At 38.5% G+C, this 18,630-nt stretch overlaps 1 protein-coding gene across 2 annotated transcripts in view; it reads left to right on the forward strand.

The window, feature by feature from the left end:
* Window positions 1–18,630, forward strand: part of LOC150076406 (general transcription factor 3C polypeptide 3) — a 327,130-nt gene that overhangs the window by 289,955 nt on the left and 18,545 nt on the right. The window contains exon 24 of one of the 2 annotated variants that reach the window (XM_090388164.1): window positions 11,735–11,859. The exons of the other annotated variant lie outside the window; for it this stretch is intronic. Within the exon in view, the coding sequence (XP_090244290.1) occupies window positions 11,735–11,859 (125 nt within the window). The remainder of the gene's footprint in view (window positions 1–11,734; window positions 11,860–18,630) is intronic. 2 annotated transcript variants of the gene reach the window in all.

Consider the following 18,630-nt stretch of genomic DNA (forward strand, 5'->3'; position numbering starts at 1 on the left):
AGTCAAGATATCAAAGGAATGATATTGTTGGGATATCAGAAACATGGTGTCACACAGATATAAGCAGTGCAGAACTGGAATTTGGGAGTACAATGTGTACAGAAAGGATAGATAGGACAGGAAGGGAGGACGGGTTATACTGTTAGTTAAGAAACACATAAAATCTAAGGAAGTGCATCCAATTGATGCTGGTTGTTGTTGTTGTTGTTGTTATTATTTGGTTTTTAGGAGCATTAGCAACTAAGGCCATATTGCTCTGGGAATATGTTGTGGTCATTCCCTGACCTTTCCGTATTTGGTGGTGACAGGCTCAAACCCCGGTCTAATCAAGAAGCGTGTGCTACGCACTGCTGCTCCTTCCCACCTGGCTACGGCGGTGCCTATTGATGCTGGTGGACAATGCAATGTTGAGTCTGTTTGGTGTGACATCAGCACTGGGAAAGGAAAAATGAGATTAAGTGTGTGTTATAGGCTTAATGAATCTGAGGAGTATAATGAACAGTTCTGCAGATAAATAGAGTGGGCCAGTAAATTAGAATGTCTTATAATGGGGATTTTAATTTCCTGGATATTGACTGGAATTTGTGGGTTGGTCACTCACAAACTAGCAAGGCTTTTGTGGATTTATTGGATGACTGTTTTCTACAGCAGCATGTTCGGGAGGCAACTAGAGGGAGTAATACTCTTGATCTGATTATCAGCAATGATTCCTCATGCATCAAGAATCTGCAGATAAAGGAACCACTAGGTGACAGTGATCACAGTGTGCTGAAGTGGGATTTACTCAAAGAGGTAACTACCATCAATGGTAAAGGGAAGGGTTTTTGCTTTTGTAAAGGTGACTACGGTGGTCTGAGACAGTATTTAAATTCTATACGGTGGAACCAACTGATGATGTTACCAACAGCAAATTCAAAATGGGAAGCATTCAAAGAATTAATCTTGAAAGCTACTAGGCTTTTCACACCAACAAAGAAATATTGTTCAAGATTAAGCCTAAATGGATGTCAGATGAACTAATTAGACATGTGACAGAGAAGAAAAAAGAATGGGATATTTATAAATTAACATGTGGCAGAGAAGCCTATGATAGATATATGCTGGTCTGTAACCAAGTTACAAAGAAGGTTAGGCAGGCGAAGGCAGATTACGAGAAATCTTTGGCAAAAGATGCAAAGAAAAACAGCAAAGAGTTCTTTACTTATGTAAACTCTAGAAGGAAGGGGATGAATCAGATTGGTCTACTTGATATCAATGGTTCAACTGTTGATGATCCTGCACAGGTACTAACAAACTAAATGAATATTTTGCATCGACATTTACACATGAGGAGGTATTCAGCGAGGGGAATGCCAGGGGTGTATTCAACTCTGGCAGTAGACTAGATAATCTTGTAATAAGTGAGAGTAAAGTGGAGGAGAAATTGTTGAAGATAAACACAAGAAAGGCACCTGGGATGGATGGAATCTATCCAGCTATATATAAGGAGGCGGCAAAGGAAGTAAGCAAACCCCTAGCCATAATTATGAGAGCTTCCCTGGACTCAGGGGAGGTACCCATGGACTGGAGATGTGCAAATGTGACCCCAGTCCACAAAGGAGGATAAAAGGGAGACACAAGTAATTACAGACCTGTTAGTTTAACTTCTGTTCCAGGGAAATTAATGGAGGCACTGGTTAAAGAAGCATTGCAGGATCATCTAGACAAGCCTTCAGTTGTAGCTCGGACACAGCATGGGTTTCTTAAGGGGAAGTCTTGTCTGACTAATTTGATTGGATACTATGATGTTGTCACAAAGGAACTGGATGCAAAAAATAATTTTGATATCATATTTGGATCTTAGAAAAGCCTTTGGTACTGCTGCACATGAAAGACTGCTGCACAAATTGGAGCAGTGTGGCATTGGAGGCAAATTGCTGTGATGGATAAAGGGATGGTTGAGTGGGAGAAGACAGCGAGTGGTAATCAATGGACACTGCTCTTCGGGGACTAATGTTATTATTGGGGTCCCTCAGGGTTCAGTTTTGGGTCCACTGTTTTCTGTATTTATAAATGATATTGATGATGGTATATCAGGCTTAATGATCAAGTTTGCAGACGATACGAAGGTGGCAGGGTTGTTAAGGACACTAAAGACAGTATGCTGCTGCAACAGGATCTAGAAAGGTTGAGCAGATGGGCCGAGAGGTGGCAAATGAAGTTTAACATTGACAAATGTAAAGTACTACATATGGGAAGCAGTAATCCAAGAGTAACGTATCAACTCTGTGGTACCACACTGACAGTGGTAGAGAATGAAAAGGAGCTGTGAGTATTTGTGCAGGCAGATATGAAGTTTTCTGAGCAGTGCAGACAGTCTGCAAGAGTAGCTCATGGTGTCTTGTCAATGATATACAGGAATTTTTCTAGCAGGCATAAGGAGGTGATTATTCCCTTATATAAGGCAATGGTCAAATCACATCTTGAGTACTGTATACAGGTCTGGAGGCTTCATTTTAAGAAGGATGTAGAGCTGTTGCAACAAATGCAGAGAAGGGCAACAAGATTAGTGAATGGAACAAAGGGTTGCTCTTATGAAGAAAGGCTTATGTTTTGCAAATTACAGTGTCTGGAGATTAGGCACCTGCGAGGTGATCTGATTGAGGTACAAATCAGATCACCTCGCAGGTGCCTCAAATCATTCAAGGCTTTGTATATAAAGCCTTGAATGGTTTGAGCTTGCTCAATACTGATGGGATTCTTCCTCTTGCTCAGAATAATCACCTGAAGGGCATAAATTCAAATTGAGGAAAGACGGTTGTAGAATAGATGTACGGAAGTTTGCCTTTAGCTAGTGGGTGGGGTTTTTTTTTTTTTTTATGTAAACCCCAAACACGAGAGGTATTAGAACCTATAGTACTTAGTACCATGCTTGGGTTGGAGGTTGAGAAGATGAAAGAAGACATTTGTTGACATTGGACTTCAACTTCTGTAGACTAATTTTCAGGTAATACATATGAAGGAAGCTTGTTCCAGAAAACGGCAGTTGAATGAATAAACGAGGAAGATGAAAAGTTGGTTCTGTGAGTTTGAAGTTGGAGAGTAAATGGATGTTGGCTGGTGGCTGCATGTGTTCAGACTGTTTTGAAAGAGAGAGCGCGAATTATAGAAGCCAATTCAGAAGAACAGTGCCCATGGAAGTGTCTGTAGAAAAGGCATGCAGCAGAAACAATACAGCGATGAAACAGCGAGTGGAGAGACTCTGTTAGAGATGAATCATTAATTAACCTAACTGCCCTCTTCTGAATGGAATCAAGAAGCCTGAGAGAGGGTTTGGGAGTACCACCCCAAATGTGGGAACAGTATTTCATGGTAGGGCAGATTTGCGATTTATACAGAGTGAGCAGATGGGGGGCTTAGAGGGGAACAGGTATCCTGTGTGTTACCAGACACTCAGCCTAAAACACTGATGGATCCAATATCTCTCTATTACAGAAGATTTAGGAGAAGTCCGGTTGGCCTGCCTCCCTAAAATCCACTCATGCACACCTTCTCGATGGTAAGCCCTGTTACGTCACTTAAGTGGCAACGAACGTGTAGAGTGGTTCTCTTCAAGACGCCTGGTCAGCGTGAAGAGGAAAAGACCAAACCCTCCAGCAATGAGAGCACAACAATACAAACGGCCCTCAGTCCCCAGCAGCTTTCACTCTCCCTCTTACGGCAGCGAGAGGATAAGAGTGGAAGCAGAGGGTGCTAAGAATCTCTGGGTACGACCAGGCTGCCATGCACGGAAATTGAACTTGGCCTGTTATAACGTACGATCACTCATCGGTGAAGACAGGATATTAGAGCTGGAAAAGGAATTAGAAAATGTGAGTTGGAATATCATCGGTTTGGCTGAAACAAGAAGAAGAAATGAATCACTTATAAGTTTATCAAGTGGAAATCTGCTGTACACTAATGGAAACAATGAAAGGAGTGAAGGTGGAGTTGGGTTTCTGGTCCATAAAGATTTTAAAAACAACATTTTGGAATTCAAAAGTACATCACCAAGGGTGTCAAGACTAATATTCAAGATTTCTAAGAGGTACAAGCTAAAGGTTATAATGATTTATGCACCAACATCGAGCCATGATGATGAAGAGGTTGAAGAAATGTACACCGAAATTGAGAGTCTTCTAGATGAGCAGAAAACCCACTACACTATTATTATGGGGGACTTCAATGCTAAAGTTGGAAAAAGGCAAAACAGCGCAGAAAGAGGAACTATAGGAAATTTTGGAATTGGTGAAAGAAATAAAAGAGGTGAAAGACTTGTGGAATTTGCAGAATCTCAAGGACTGTCAGTAATGAACACTTTTTTCAAGAAAAGGGTGAACAGAAAGTGGACATGGAAGAGTCCAAATGGATTAACTACTAATGAAATCGACTTCATCCTCACTAACAGAAGATATATTGTGAATGATATTACCGTCCTGAATAAGGTAAATGTTGGAAGTGATCACAGAATGGTAAGATGTACACTTGATATAGATGTAGGAAAGGAAAGGAAAAAACTGACTCGAGTAAATAATACAAAGGTCTTTGAAATAACAGAGGAGGAGAAAAAGCAGTATGTACTGGAACTTAAGAACAAGTTTGAGCTTCTGCAGACTGCTCAGGACCAAGATATCGACGAGGAATATTACAACTTTCTGAAAGTGATAAAGCCCAAGAAACCTATAGGGAAACAGAAATCCAAAGAAGAAAAAATTAGTCAAGAAACACTTGTCATGATGAACCAAAGACGACAAATGAAGAGCAAGAAAAACACTGACAGGGAGAAAATTGAGTATACTGAGTTATGCAAAGCCATTAGAAAGAGACTGAGAGAGGACATAAGAAGATTTAACACAAGAAAAGTAGAACAAGCATTAAGGGAAAACAAAGGATTTAAATCAGCAGCCATGAGCAGTAATACAGAAAGACAAATGATACTGAAACTGAAGAATAACGATGGTGTACTTATAAACAGCAGAGAAGGCATAATTCAAATAGCAGAAGACTACTATAGAGAATTATACAAGGACCGAGGGAATGATACCAGCAGTGGGGAACATGGATTGCAAAGTAGCAACACATACGACATACCCGATATTCTTCCTGATGAGGTAGAACATGCATTGAAGAAAATGAAGAATCGGAAAGCCCCGGGGGAAGATGAAGTTACTGTAGAGTTGTTAAAATTGGGAGGAAGAGACATAACACAAAAACTGGCAAGGCTCTTCACAAAGTGCATTAGAAAAGGTGTGATGCCTAAGCAGTGGAATAATGCAATCATAGTTTTGCTGCATAAGAAAGGAGATAAATCAGAAATTGGAAATTATAGACCAATTAGCTTGTTATCCCATATCTACAAGTTGTTCACAAGGGTCATTACTAACAGATTAGAAAGAATACTTGATGAGAATCAACCGAAAGAGCAAGCTGGCTTTAGGACAGGATTCTCAACTATGGATCACCTTCACGTAATATCACAGCTAATGGAGAAAGCAAATGAATATAAAACACCATTATGCCTGGCATTTGTGGATTATGAAAAGGCATTTGACTCCATACAGCATAAGGCAATGTTTCGGGCACTGGAAAGACAAGGCATAGATACTCCATATATTATGATTTTGAAGAAAATATATGAGAGTGCTACATCCTTTATTAGACTAGACAAAGACAGTAGCAAATTTAAAATCGAGAAAGGAGTTCGACAAGGAGACACAATATCTCCGAAGCTGTTTACGGCTGCCCTTGAGGAAGCTTTCAGAAGATTAGACTGGTCGCAGAAAGGAGTCAATGTGAACGGAGAGTACCTAAACCATTTACGATTTGCAGATGACATTGTGGTCATAAGCCACGATCCCAAAGAATTAGCGGAAAATCTTAATCAGTTATGCACAGTTAGTAAGGATTTTGGACTAAAGATGAATATGGCTAAAACAAAAGTAATGATGAACAAGTATGCCACGGAAAGGGAAATAATGATTGAAGGAGCAGTAATTGAAAAGGTGGAGTCATATACTTATCTGGGACAAGTTATTAGCTGTAATAATGATAAATGGCTGGAAGTCAAGAGAAGAATAAATTTTGGATGGTTAGCATTCAGGAAATATAGTCACATACTGAAGAGCAATATCCCAGTTTGTCTGAAACATAAAATAATGAACCAATGTATACTCCCCACCATGACTTATGGAAGTGAAACTTGGGCACTCACCAAAAGAATGGAAGAGAAGCTGAGAACTACACAGCGAAGAATGGAACGAATTATACTGGGAATCAGACTGTTAGATAAGAAGAGAAACACATGGATTAGGCAGCAAACTCAAGTAAAGGACATTCTTATCAAAACTAAAGAACTAAAATGGTCTTGGGCAGGACACATAGCTCGAAGACATGATGACAGATGGACTAAGAAAATAACAGAATGGTACCCAAGAGGAGCTAGAAGAAAACCTGGAAGACAAAGGCGGAGATGGATAGATGAAATTCATGAGTTTTTGAGTAGTAAATGGATGGCCAGTGCTCAAAACAGAAGGAACTGGAAAGTTGCTGGAGAGGCCTTCATCCTGCAGTGGATTGAAAATGGCTGATGATGATGATGATGATGAGCAGATGTTTGGAAGAAAAGTAACACCGAGAGCGAAAGAGAAAACCAAGTTTTTTAGATGCAGAGGAAGCAATATTTGTAATATGCTTGAGCCAAGAGAGATTAGAAGTCAGGGTTATCCCCAAAAGAGATATATTATTTTGCCTAGAAATCGGAGTGTCACCAAAGATAAGCATAGCAGCAGAAGAATCCTTTTTGTGAGATATAAGACAAGACTGAGTTTCAGAAGGGTTGAAATCAACTAAATTGTCTTTGCTCCTCTGGAGAATTACCAGAAGATCGGCATTTAAGGAATTGGTAGCAGATTTTCGAGAAGTTGAAGCTGATTGAGCAGGGCAAGGTTTCTCAAAATGGAAAGTGGAATGCAATGTGCTATCATCAGCAAAACTATGGATAGGAATTCCAGTCAATGGAAGAAGGTAATTAATATACAAGAGGAAATGAGTGGGGGAAAGAACTGAACCTTGGGGGACACCAGCCAACATCCATTTACTGACCAACTTCAAACTCACAGAACCAACTTTTCATCTTCCTCGTTTATTCATTCAACTGCTGTTTTCTGGAACAACCTTCCTTCATACATATTTCCCGAAAATTACAGTCTACAGAAGTTCAAGTCCAATGTCAACAAATATCTTCTTTCATCTTCTCAACCTCCAACCCAAGCACGATACTAAGTACTAATACCTCTCGTGTTTGGGGTTTACATAAAAAAAAAAAAAAAAAACCCACCTGCTGGCAAAAGGCAAACTTCCGCACATATATCCTACAACCGTCTTTCCTCAATTTGAATTTATGTGCTTCAGGTGATTATTCTGAGCAAGAGGAAGAATTCCATCAGTATTGAGCATGCTCAAACCTTGGGGAAAAACTGGCATTAGTGGAGAAGTTAGAAGACAAAGAACCATCTACCATCACCATCAGTGAGCAATCAGAGAGAAAACTGGATAACCAATTACAAAAAACAGTTGGCAAACCATAAGATGGAAGCTTGTTTAGAATACCTTTATGCCAAACACGATCGAAAGCCTTTGAGATGTCAAGAGCACCTACTTGTGTTTCACCGAACCTTTCCATTGAATTAGTCCATAAATGGGTAACATAAGCCAGAATATCACCAGTGGATCGACACTGACAGAATCCATACTGGCGATTGTTGATCAGTAGTTTAAAAGTTGGCTGTTAATTGATTTCTCCATTACTTTAGAAAGAGTAGAAGTAATTTCAATGGGACGATAATTGGATGGGAGAGATTTGTCACCCTTTTTAGAAACTGGCTGGATATGAGCAAATTTCCAAGCAGAAGGAAAAACACCTTTGGAATAAGAAAGTGAAAAAAGGCGGCAAAGAATAGGAGTAAGTGCAGGAGCACAGGTTTTGAGAACGAGTGGAGAAATACCATCGGGACTTTGAGCTTTCTTAGCATCAAGATTAGTCAAAATCCTTCTGACATTCTTTTGACGGAAGACCACAGGAGGCATTGAATGGAGCATGTTGGGAATGGTGGGAGGTGTTTTACCAAGATCATGGGGCGCCTCCGTAGCCAAGGTGGGGAGAAGCAGCAGTGCGTAGCACACGCTTCTTGATTAGACCGGGGTTTCAGCCCGTCACCACCAAATACTGAGGATGTGGAAAGGTCAGAGAATGACCACTGCATATCCCTGGAGCAATATGGCCTTAGTTGCTAATGCTCCTAAAAACCAAATAACAAATAACCAAGATCATTAATACATGAGTTGGAGAAAAATGGGATGAAAGCAGGTCAGCTTTATCCTTGGCTGAAGTCACAACAGAACCATCTGGTTTGGACAGAGGTGGGAGCAGAGAAGGGCAAAAGTTGCGTCCAATAGCTTTGGCAAGAGACCAGAATGCTCGGCTACCATTAGGGCAAGAAGCAAGTCTTCTACTCTTAGCCTGTTCAAACTCTAGTTTGGACTGATTAATAACTGCTTTACAATTGTTGCGAGCTTTGGTGTAGGTAGAAAATGAAACTGAAGAATTGGAAACAAGCCAATTACGATATGCATCATTCTTCTCCTGAATGGTCTTAGCACATTTATTGGAAAACTAAGGTTTAGATAAAGGACAAGATTTTAAAGTGGAGTGTGGGATAAAGGATTCCATTCCTACACGGATAATTTCACTGACACGATCTGAACAAACGCTGACATCAGAAGTTTTGAAACAGTAGTCCAACCAAGGAAAAGAAATCTCACAGGTCATCCCATTTTGCATTCTTGTAATGCCAAACAACACGAGGTTGGGAAAATCCATGAGATAAAGGTTCCATTGGAGAAGAGACAATCACCATGTTGTGATGTGAAGTGCCTAAATGACCTCTCACTTCGACCGTGTACTTAGAAGGGTTGTTTGTGAGAAAAAGATCAAGCGTGTTGGCTGTATGGTTAGGATAGTCCAGTATTCTTGTAGCTACATGAACAATCTGTGCAAGGTCATTAGTAATTGCAAAAGCCTCAGCATCTCGACCAGCTGGGTCGGTGTGACTAGAAAATGGTAGCCAGCTGGAGTTGTGAACATTAAAATCACCAAGGAAAATTACCTCACTGTTAGGAAAGTTGAACTGGAGAAAGTCAAGTTGCAAAGAGAGGAAGTCAAAGAACTCCAAGTGATTAGTGAAGTTGGGAGAACGGTAGAGACAACAGATGAATATGACACAATGAGGTAGAGAGATTTTAAGCCAGAGAATATCAAAGAGAGGAGATTCCAAATTGCTAAGTCTCTGACAGGGAATATCAAAATGGACATATGCACAAGTACCACCTTTGAGGCGAAAGGAATCATACAGCAAATAATTTGGGCATCTGAGATGAGCAGTAGTTGAATCAACCGATAACTGAGATTCTGTCAGAAAAAGTACATGGGGTTTGGCAGACTGTAAGTGGAAATAGTAAGAAAAAGTGGGTGGGACATGCTGTATGAAGTAATGAAATTTTTGGATATGGCATACACATGGTAAGAATATACCCAGATCCTTAACATAACATGGCCTCGACACACTACTCAGACTCCCTCCAGTCACTATCTGGCAGAGTAAAGGTAGCAAGATTATACACTAGCTGATTCGGAAGCCTCCTAGAGAGTTACTAATAGGTTCAGTCCGGTGTACTAACTAGTGGCCGGCCTGCGAACACCGTTTTAGAGCTGTACCCTTGAAATGTAAGGAATATTGGATCTCGTCACGATGTTCATCATAACCTCAAAAGTCGTCAATCATACTGCATGATGGAAGAGATGGGGAAGGGTTGACCTGAACTTAGCTCTAGAGACTAAACATGGGTTCCACCACTTCAAGCCTCCAATAAACAAAGTGGTGGTATTGCACCGGTTGATGAGAGTCATCTACCACCTAGTACTGCCTGGTAACACAGAGGGGCAGCATTCCTCCATGTGGTATGGGCGCCACACCTCGACATCTGCTTACGTTGGTTCACACCTCTGTGGTCACCCACAGTGCTTATGCATGGAAGTTATACCCAGGATTACTAACAGTCCCACCATCGGGAAGGTGCAAGCAGAGGATTTGGCTGTCACAGACCATCCAGACTTCGCCGAAATTGGATCCACTTGACTTGAGTGTCACCTGAATATCAGTTCCATCAGTGTTTTAGACTCCCAAGTAGCAAGTACAGCTTGTCTGACATATCTGAGAGAATGTCTGTAACAACCTCAAGGACCATTGGTTGATTGCTGGAACAAACTTCTGTCTGTTGTTGTAGAAGTTGATAGCTTAAATAGATTCAAGGCAGAACTTGACAAACATTTGGAGCGAGTGGATGGGTGAAATAAGGGTGGTTTTTGTTTTTTTTTGGCTGACTATATAAGCTTGCTTTCTTGCATCATGTGCCTTTGGTAATGCTAATTCTAAAAGATAAGATATGTAGTGTAGGGGCTGACAACTTAGCATTAGTAGAGGCATATGACACAAGAAAGCAAGCTTATACAGCATCAGCCAAAAAAAAAAAAAAAAAACCTTCCCATTTCACCCATCCATTTGCTCCAAATGTTTGTCCTCTTATTCCTTGAATTTATTTAAGCTGTTAGCTTCCACAGTGACAGATGGAAGTTATGTTCCAGCAATCAACTACACGCTGGCGAAAGGCAAATTTCCGCTCATCTATTCGAAAACTGTCTTTCCTGAATTTCAGTTTATGCCCCCTCAAGTTTGTAATCTGAGCAAGAAGAAGAATCCCATCAGCATTGAGCCTGCTCAAACCATTCAAGGCCTTATACACCTCAGTCAGATTACTTCACAGGTGTCTAGTCTTCAGGCACTGCAATTTGCAGAACTTAAGCCTTTCTTCTTAAGAGCATCCCTTTGTTTCCCCCCCTCACCAGTCTTGTTGCCCTTCTATGTACTCATTCTAGAACTCTACATCCTTCCTAAAATGAAGCTTCCAGACCTGTATGCAGTACTCAAGATGTGACCTGACCATTGCCTTATACAAGGGGATAATCACCTCCTTATCCCTGCTAGCAACTTAGTTGTGATTAGACTCTACACTGTAAGAGAGGCCAAAAGGTAAGGCCTAAATAATGGAATTGTTTATAACTATCACACAAGTAGTTATAAACACTTAATATTTATAGCTACATACTGTACAAAATGATATTTGCAATGTAATCATTTGGTATGTAGTCATAAATAAAGCAAACAGAGTTTCTATACAAGTATACAAACTCTATATACATCAGTGTACATTTCATATTGTGAATCCTTTTACGGGTTGTCCTAGTTGTTCTTGCCTTGAATAAGCAACAGTTCACCAGGAGAGAAGTGGCGCTTATTCAAGGCAAGATATACTGTTGTGTATTGTCAGTTGAGTGCTACCACCCAGACAGCATGATTTCAGAGATTGTTGTTTTATTTTATGGCTATATACAAAATTATGCTCTACCTGTACAATAGTTATAATCCTTTCTGTAGTTTGAAGGTTTATGTCCTAAATTTATTATTAGTTTTTATCTAATTCTGAGAGCTAAGAAATTAAGAATGTGCAAAAATTTATGAAATCTAATTCATTACTCAGTCTTTTTATTTTTATTTATTTCTAATGACTGTCTTAAATAATGACATTAATACAATTTTTTCAGGTGAATATATGTGTGTATTTAAGGAATGTCCAAATGATCCTCTTATAGTGTTTTGTATAGGAATAACATTCATACATATGGCTTGTCAAAAGTATGCTTCTAAACGAGAATCACTTATTTTACAAGTAAGGATGTCACTTCATTATTTTTATATTAGTTTCTATTTTTATATCTTCACTCGGCAGAGTGGAAAAATATGACTATCCTCCACAATGCTAGTGAACTGTTTCAGCAAAATAAAAGATAGCCAATCCATGGCTATCTTTTATTTTGACCACAATTAACCACACCCTAATATGTGCAACATTTGTTAGCTATTAATTTGTACCAAGCATCAGAAAACAGTATATCAGAGTTTGAAGAAGGTTGACTGTTGGTGCCAGTCAGGTAGTTAGGTAGTATCTAAAGCAGCACATACTGTGAACTGTTTCAGAATTGTTATAAAGATGTATGTTGACTGATAAATTGAGATATAGACACTGAATTGTCAAAAGTGATATGACGGAAAGCAAAGTGGATGTATAGATAAGAAAAAGATGAATGTTTAGTTATGCAAGTGAGAGTAGACTTTCATCTTGGAATACAGTGCCAGAAAATTCAAATCCACTTCCATCAGAGGCAATGGATAACCCCTCCATTGATCAGGATATAACAACACACATTCAAATCTGTAGCCTCCACTAGCCCTATATAGTCACTAACGAAAAAAACATGAGGTAGTAAACCTAACAAGTATAGTTCACACAAAGCAAGCTGATGGCAGTGGTATCATGGTCTGGGAAATGTTTTCTTGATTTTTTTTTTTTTTGGATTTTTGAAGAAGTTACCAGACTCTGAGTTACCATTTTTTAAGGTATATAGCCTGCATTCAGAATTGTATTTCATAAATTCTTAAGTGGGTGTCTCACAACAAAGGTAATAAAGTCCTCTTAAGAGTTTTTAAGAAAAATGCTGTTACTTCAGGTATCAGAAAAACTGATGCAGAGTGATATGACTGCACTGTAATACAGTTAATAACATAAATAGACATGACACAACCCATGTGAATTCAGAAAATAGAATTTATGTATATGAAATGCATTTTGATTTACTGGGTACAGTTTCTTGAGAGTCAAAACTGTGTGCATTTGAACAGTAACAAGCCTTTTAATGCACCAGATGATGTAATGACATGGCATGGCAACATAAATTGAATTAACTTGATTTAAAAGAGAAAAAACTGCTTTTGAAATTTCTTATAGAGAAAAAAGTTGGAATTAAGGTTTAAAGATATGGCTGTTGCCTAATTCATATAGTTGATTTTTCTCCCCCTCAAATGGACTGTATAAAGGCACCACCCCAATAGTGTAATTTGTTTTATAATTTACTGGTGCTTTGTTGGTGCTTCCCATGCTGTATTTTGTCATGAATTATAATTGAATTATCACACAATGGTTTTTGCCAAGACCTGCACGATTCTAACATTTAGTCTTACAGACTAACTGTGAGAATCTATAACCTGTAAATCACCAGCATTGTATTTTTTTAATAAATTGTATTTTCCAAATTGACATTGATTGTGTCATGAGTATGCCACTTTTACTTTGTTTTGTTTTACTTTATTTACTACATTCCAGTGTAACATAGTGTGTCATGAAACTAACATTGAAATCATTGAGAACATTTTTGATTCCTTTTGTTGTCAGGAACTCACTATAGAATTTATGACCTGAATTCTGAATTACTCTCTCTACATTCAACTATCTAATCTGTCACAATAGTTGGAACTCTGTAGGCAGCTAGGCAGCTCATACATCTGAATGTCTTTAGTAATTCATGTGAAATCCATGTTATAGCATGTTCAAGCCAATTTCATTGCAGGGAAGGCCCAATGTATTATTAGTTGAGTGATGACTCCATTTTAGTGGAAAGGTCAGGGAATGACCACCGCATATCCCGGAGCAATATGGCCTTAGTTGCTTATGCTCCTAAAAACCAAATAACAACAACAACCATTTTAGTGACTAGTGAGTGTGCATGTATACAGTATGTTGAGCAGCGTTATGATAACACAGATAACAAAGCTCAACATGCTTTGTTATCTGGTACTCTGATAACTGGAAAGCTCTAGTAGCATGTTTGAATTCTAGGCTGGGTAATTACAGTAGTCCCATCCATGGGCTATGTTAGATTCCACTAAAAATATATATATTGACAGTATACAGCATGATGTTTATTCACCAGTAATGAGGCATGAAATTTCAAACACAGATTGTGACAAACTGAACACTTGAAATCTAAACTGTCACTTCCTTCAGTTAAGTATCATCCTCCATTAGCATCCTAACGCTATGCTACAAAGTAATGACTGCAGTTACACCAGCAGTCATTACTTTGTAGCATACTTAATATAAATAAGATGGATTTACTTTTAAAATGAATACCCTATGTTGAATTAATTATGAATAAATGAGGAGATCCATTCTCATTTGATGAGAGGAGGCTTATGGGAAGTTTTTCAGGTTAGTGGTTTGATTTTAGCTTCAAGATCTTTGAAAAGTACAGATTTTGACTGTTTGGTCAAATAGCTGGATTGTCTGCAGTTATCGTTGTTGCTGTGATTAATGTTCAGGTCTGTGACTGCATAATTTTCTGGTTACAAGTCGATATATCAATTCATTGTTTTACTGTCAGTCTGAAGCCATGAATACTAAGTAATAATGACCTAATACCTAATGCAACCAAACCAGCAATATCTAGAGAAATTACTTTCCTTTACAGCTTTACTCTTCCACCTCCAATGTATTGCCACTCACTTGTCAACAATGTACTTTTTAAAAAAAGTTTTGGCTGAAAGCCTTACACTACATGAAATTTACTAGAAGAACAAGTCAGTGCAAAGCGTTACTTTAGTTTGTAGTAAATTGCTGAAGTAAGTGAAATGGCATCGTTTTTGTTACATATCTTATTGTGAATGCCTTCACAATGAGTTGCCTGATATTGCACTACCTCGAATAAGCAATGCTTCGTCAGTAAAGAAAACTAACATTTCTTATTCTTGGCAGATATCACCACTTAAATGGCATTGTTTCAAAGCTTGTTGGCCTCTCATCAGTTGGCATGTAGGTACCCCCAGTGATACAGTGAATTACAACCCAGTCATGAAGTTTGACTCCATTATATGAGATATGCCAGATGGTATGCAATAGTAAAGTACTAAAAAAGGATTTAGGGATGAAAGTGTCAGACTTCAGAAAATTTACTAGACAAACAAATTAGTGCAAAGCATCATTTTAGTTTATAGTAAATCACTGAAGTAGCTGAATTACTTTGGTGATTTACAAACTAAAATGATGCTTTGCACTAACTTTTTCGTCAATGTACTACTCTTATTTTTTGCTCTGCTTGCTTGGTCATTGTTTGGTGCACTCATGCCGTCATGTGGCAAAACAAGTAACCTAGAAGAAAATGACTTCAGGGAAAAAAAAGAGGATAACACAAGCATCTCACATTCTGACTTTGATGAGCTGTTAGACGCAGTCGAGACAACTAAGAAAAAATATGACCACTACTGGAATGGTTAAATATTACGAAGCAGACAACAAACCAACAAAGTTCTTGCAGACCCAGAAAAAAATGTATATACTAAAATAATATTGATTAAAATCATAAAATTATTACACATAAAAACAGTTTAAATATATTATATTGAAAGTATTAAAATTAACTTTTAGTGCCGGAATGGAGACTTTCTCAACTGAAACAGTACTATGTAAAGTTGTGAGATTACAAAAATTTTCAAGCAAAGTTGGAGATTAAATGTCAAGAACTTATCTTAAAGATGCATCCAAAAGGAGGGAAAGGAATAATAACAACATATACGAGGGGCATTTAAAAGTTCATGCATGAGTATGAAAGGGTATTAGTAGTACAGTGTTAAAAATTTCGGTATGTAAAGAATAACACTTCAAATAGTAACCCACCAAGTTTCATGCAGTTTCAATAACTTTTTTTAATTACAGGTGAGGACATGGTTACAACATTGGGGGAGGATACTCCTTTTTTCCATGGTTAATTAGTGAGCAGCAGAATTTAAACATGGACAAGAGAGCCTAGAAGATATACAGTGTCCATCACTCCAGGTGACAGTTTAGTAAATTGGCAGCATCTTGGGCTCATCTGAATGTGTGAACCACATAATAACAGAGGTTCTTGCTATGAAAAATGTGCCAGCACAATGGGTCCTAAAGTTGTTGACAGTAGATCAAAAAATGCACAAGAGTTGTCAAGTGAACATTTGCATTGTTTTCTAGCAGATGCAACAAATCCCCTTGCAAGGTTTGTGACCATGAATTAGAGGCCATCACTTTGTGGCCAGCGACAAAGGAGCAGTCCAAACAGTGGAATTAGCTCTTCTCCCCTTCAAAGAAAAGCAAAGTAATGGCATCAGTTTTTCAGGATGCTAATGGAGCATTGCTAGTGGATTACCTTCAGAAAACCCAGCCAGAGGGACACATGACGCAGACATTGTGAGGCGTTTGTGCATAAAACATCAGAGAAAAATGATGAGGAAAACTCAGCAAATATGCTTGCTCACAAGTGTGTCATTGCTATGGCTGCACTGTATGAGTGCAGTTTGAAACCTTGGACCATCCCCAGTATTCACCATATCTAGTACCATCAGATATTATTTCAATTATCCTCAAATAAACCCTTCGTACTCTGGTTGTGAACTTTTTAAATGCCCCTCGTAGATTCAAGTAGAAGAAAAGAAAGAGTAGAAAGTGGGATAAGGTAGAAAGAAACGTGTTAAGGAGGGAGGGATGGGTTAAGACAAAGAAAGAATAAAAGGTAGAGAATGTAAGAATCCATCTGTTTTACAATCAGGGAAAGAAGGAAGAATGTAAAGAGACTGGGTGCATCAATTTTTAACAGGTTATCATGTTATTTTTGAATGTGCTGCTAGAATATACACAGCTATCAGTCATGATTAGTGAAAGTCAATGAGAGCTAAAGTCAGCTGATTTATGCTTTTAACCATACATACTTTTAATTATATATTTCTCTGTATTATTTTAATAAAAGTTTATTTCCCCATATTCATCAGTTGTTGCCAGAAATATTATATTGTGAACTTGTTTATTTTGTTTTACAATATGTCTGTTGATTTTTATTTATCACAGGTAATTCCGTGATAAAATGCTTTGTAAGTGAAGGTTGTTTTTTTTTTTTTTTTACAGTTTTTGAAACATTCATTGCCATATGCCAGGTGCTAAATCCTCTTCTGGTAAATTCTGAATCCAGTCAGTTGCTGTGCTCTAACAATGGATAAATTCTGTACCAATCTTTTTGAAAACTTATAAACTTTTTTTTACCAGAAAATAAAAAATTAAATTGATAAGGTCCCTTTTTAATAAAATTTCTCAACTCAGTTCCAGTCTGTTTGTAGGACATTGTTTGAAGGATCATCACAGAGCAATTCCCTGCATGCAACAGAAATTTGATTGCATGAATGCCTAGTGATAAACTATGAAGAGAGACTTCAAATATGAAGGCTAAAGAGCTTGGTAATTAGGTAACCTCAGCAGGGGCCTGATCAAAGTTTAAAAATGTGTGGGAGGCAGGGGCAAAAAATTTAGTGAAATTTACAAAATTTACATAGTATTAAGTGACACTGTAACCAGAGGGCATAAATTCAAACTAAGGGAGAAGACTGGATTGTAGAAGATGTACCAGTACATATGGAAAGAATGTGAAAAACATTAGCATTAGTAGAGGCATACGATGCTAGAAAGCAAGCTTATGCAACATTAGCCAAAAAAACCCTCCATTTCACCCCTCCTGTCTAGCTCAGACTTAAATTTATTTAGCCTATCAACTTCCACAACAGAAGATGGAAGTCTGTTCCACAAAACTACCTGCTGGCTAAAGGCAAATTTCCACACATCTATTCTACAACTGTCTTTCCTCAAATTGAATCTGTGCCCCCTCAAGTTCTTAATCTGAGCAAGAGGAAGAATCCCATCAGCATTCAGCTTGCTCAACCCATTCAAGGCCTTATACACCTCAATCAGATCACCTTACAGGTGCCTACTCTCCAGATGCAGTAATTTGCAGAACTTAAGCCTTTCTTGGTAAGAGCACTCCTTTGTTCCCCTCACCAATCTTGTTGCCCTTCTTTGTACTCATTCTAGCAACTCTACATCCTTGAGGCCTCCAGACCTGTACACAGTACTCTAGGTGTGGCTTGACCATTGCCTTGTATAACAGGATAATCACCTTCCTTCCCTGCTAGCAAAATTCCTATATATCATTGACAAGACTCCATGACCTGCCCTGCCAGCCCCTCTGCACTGCTCAGCAAACTTCATATTTGGGTTATTGCTACCCATATGCAGTACTTTGCATTTGTCAATGTTAAATTTCAGATGCCACTTTTCAGCCATTTGTCAAATTTATCTAGATCCAGTTGGAGTAGCATACTGTCTTTACTGTCGTTAACAACCCTGCCAACCTTTGTATCATCTGCAAACTTGGACATTAAACCTGATATACCTTCATCAATATCATTGATAAATATACAAAACAATGGGCCCAATACGAAACCCTGGGGAACTCCACTAATTACATTTGTCCACGAAGAGCAGTGTCCATTAATTACCACTCTCTGTCATCTCCCATTCAAACATCCCTTTATCCATTATAGCAATGCCATACCTCTCCAATTTGTACAGCAGTCTTCCCTGTGCAACAGTATCAAAAGCTTTCCTGAAATCCAAGTATATGATATCAAAATTATTTTTGGCATTCAGTTCCTTTGTGACCACATCATAGTATCCAATAAAATTGGTCAGACAAGACCTCCCTTTAACAAACTATTAACTATCACTACAGTCTGGTCTAGATGATCCTGCAAT

The sequence above is a fragment of the Mastigoproctus giganteus genome, chromosome 13 (genome assembly GCF_048544385.1).
Source record: "Mastigoproctus giganteus isolate SK-2022 chromosome 13, ASM4854438v1, whole genome shotgun sequence".
Lineage (NCBI taxonomy): Eukaryota > Metazoa > Arthropoda > Arachnida > Uropygi > Thelyphonidae > Mastigoproctus > Mastigoproctus giganteus.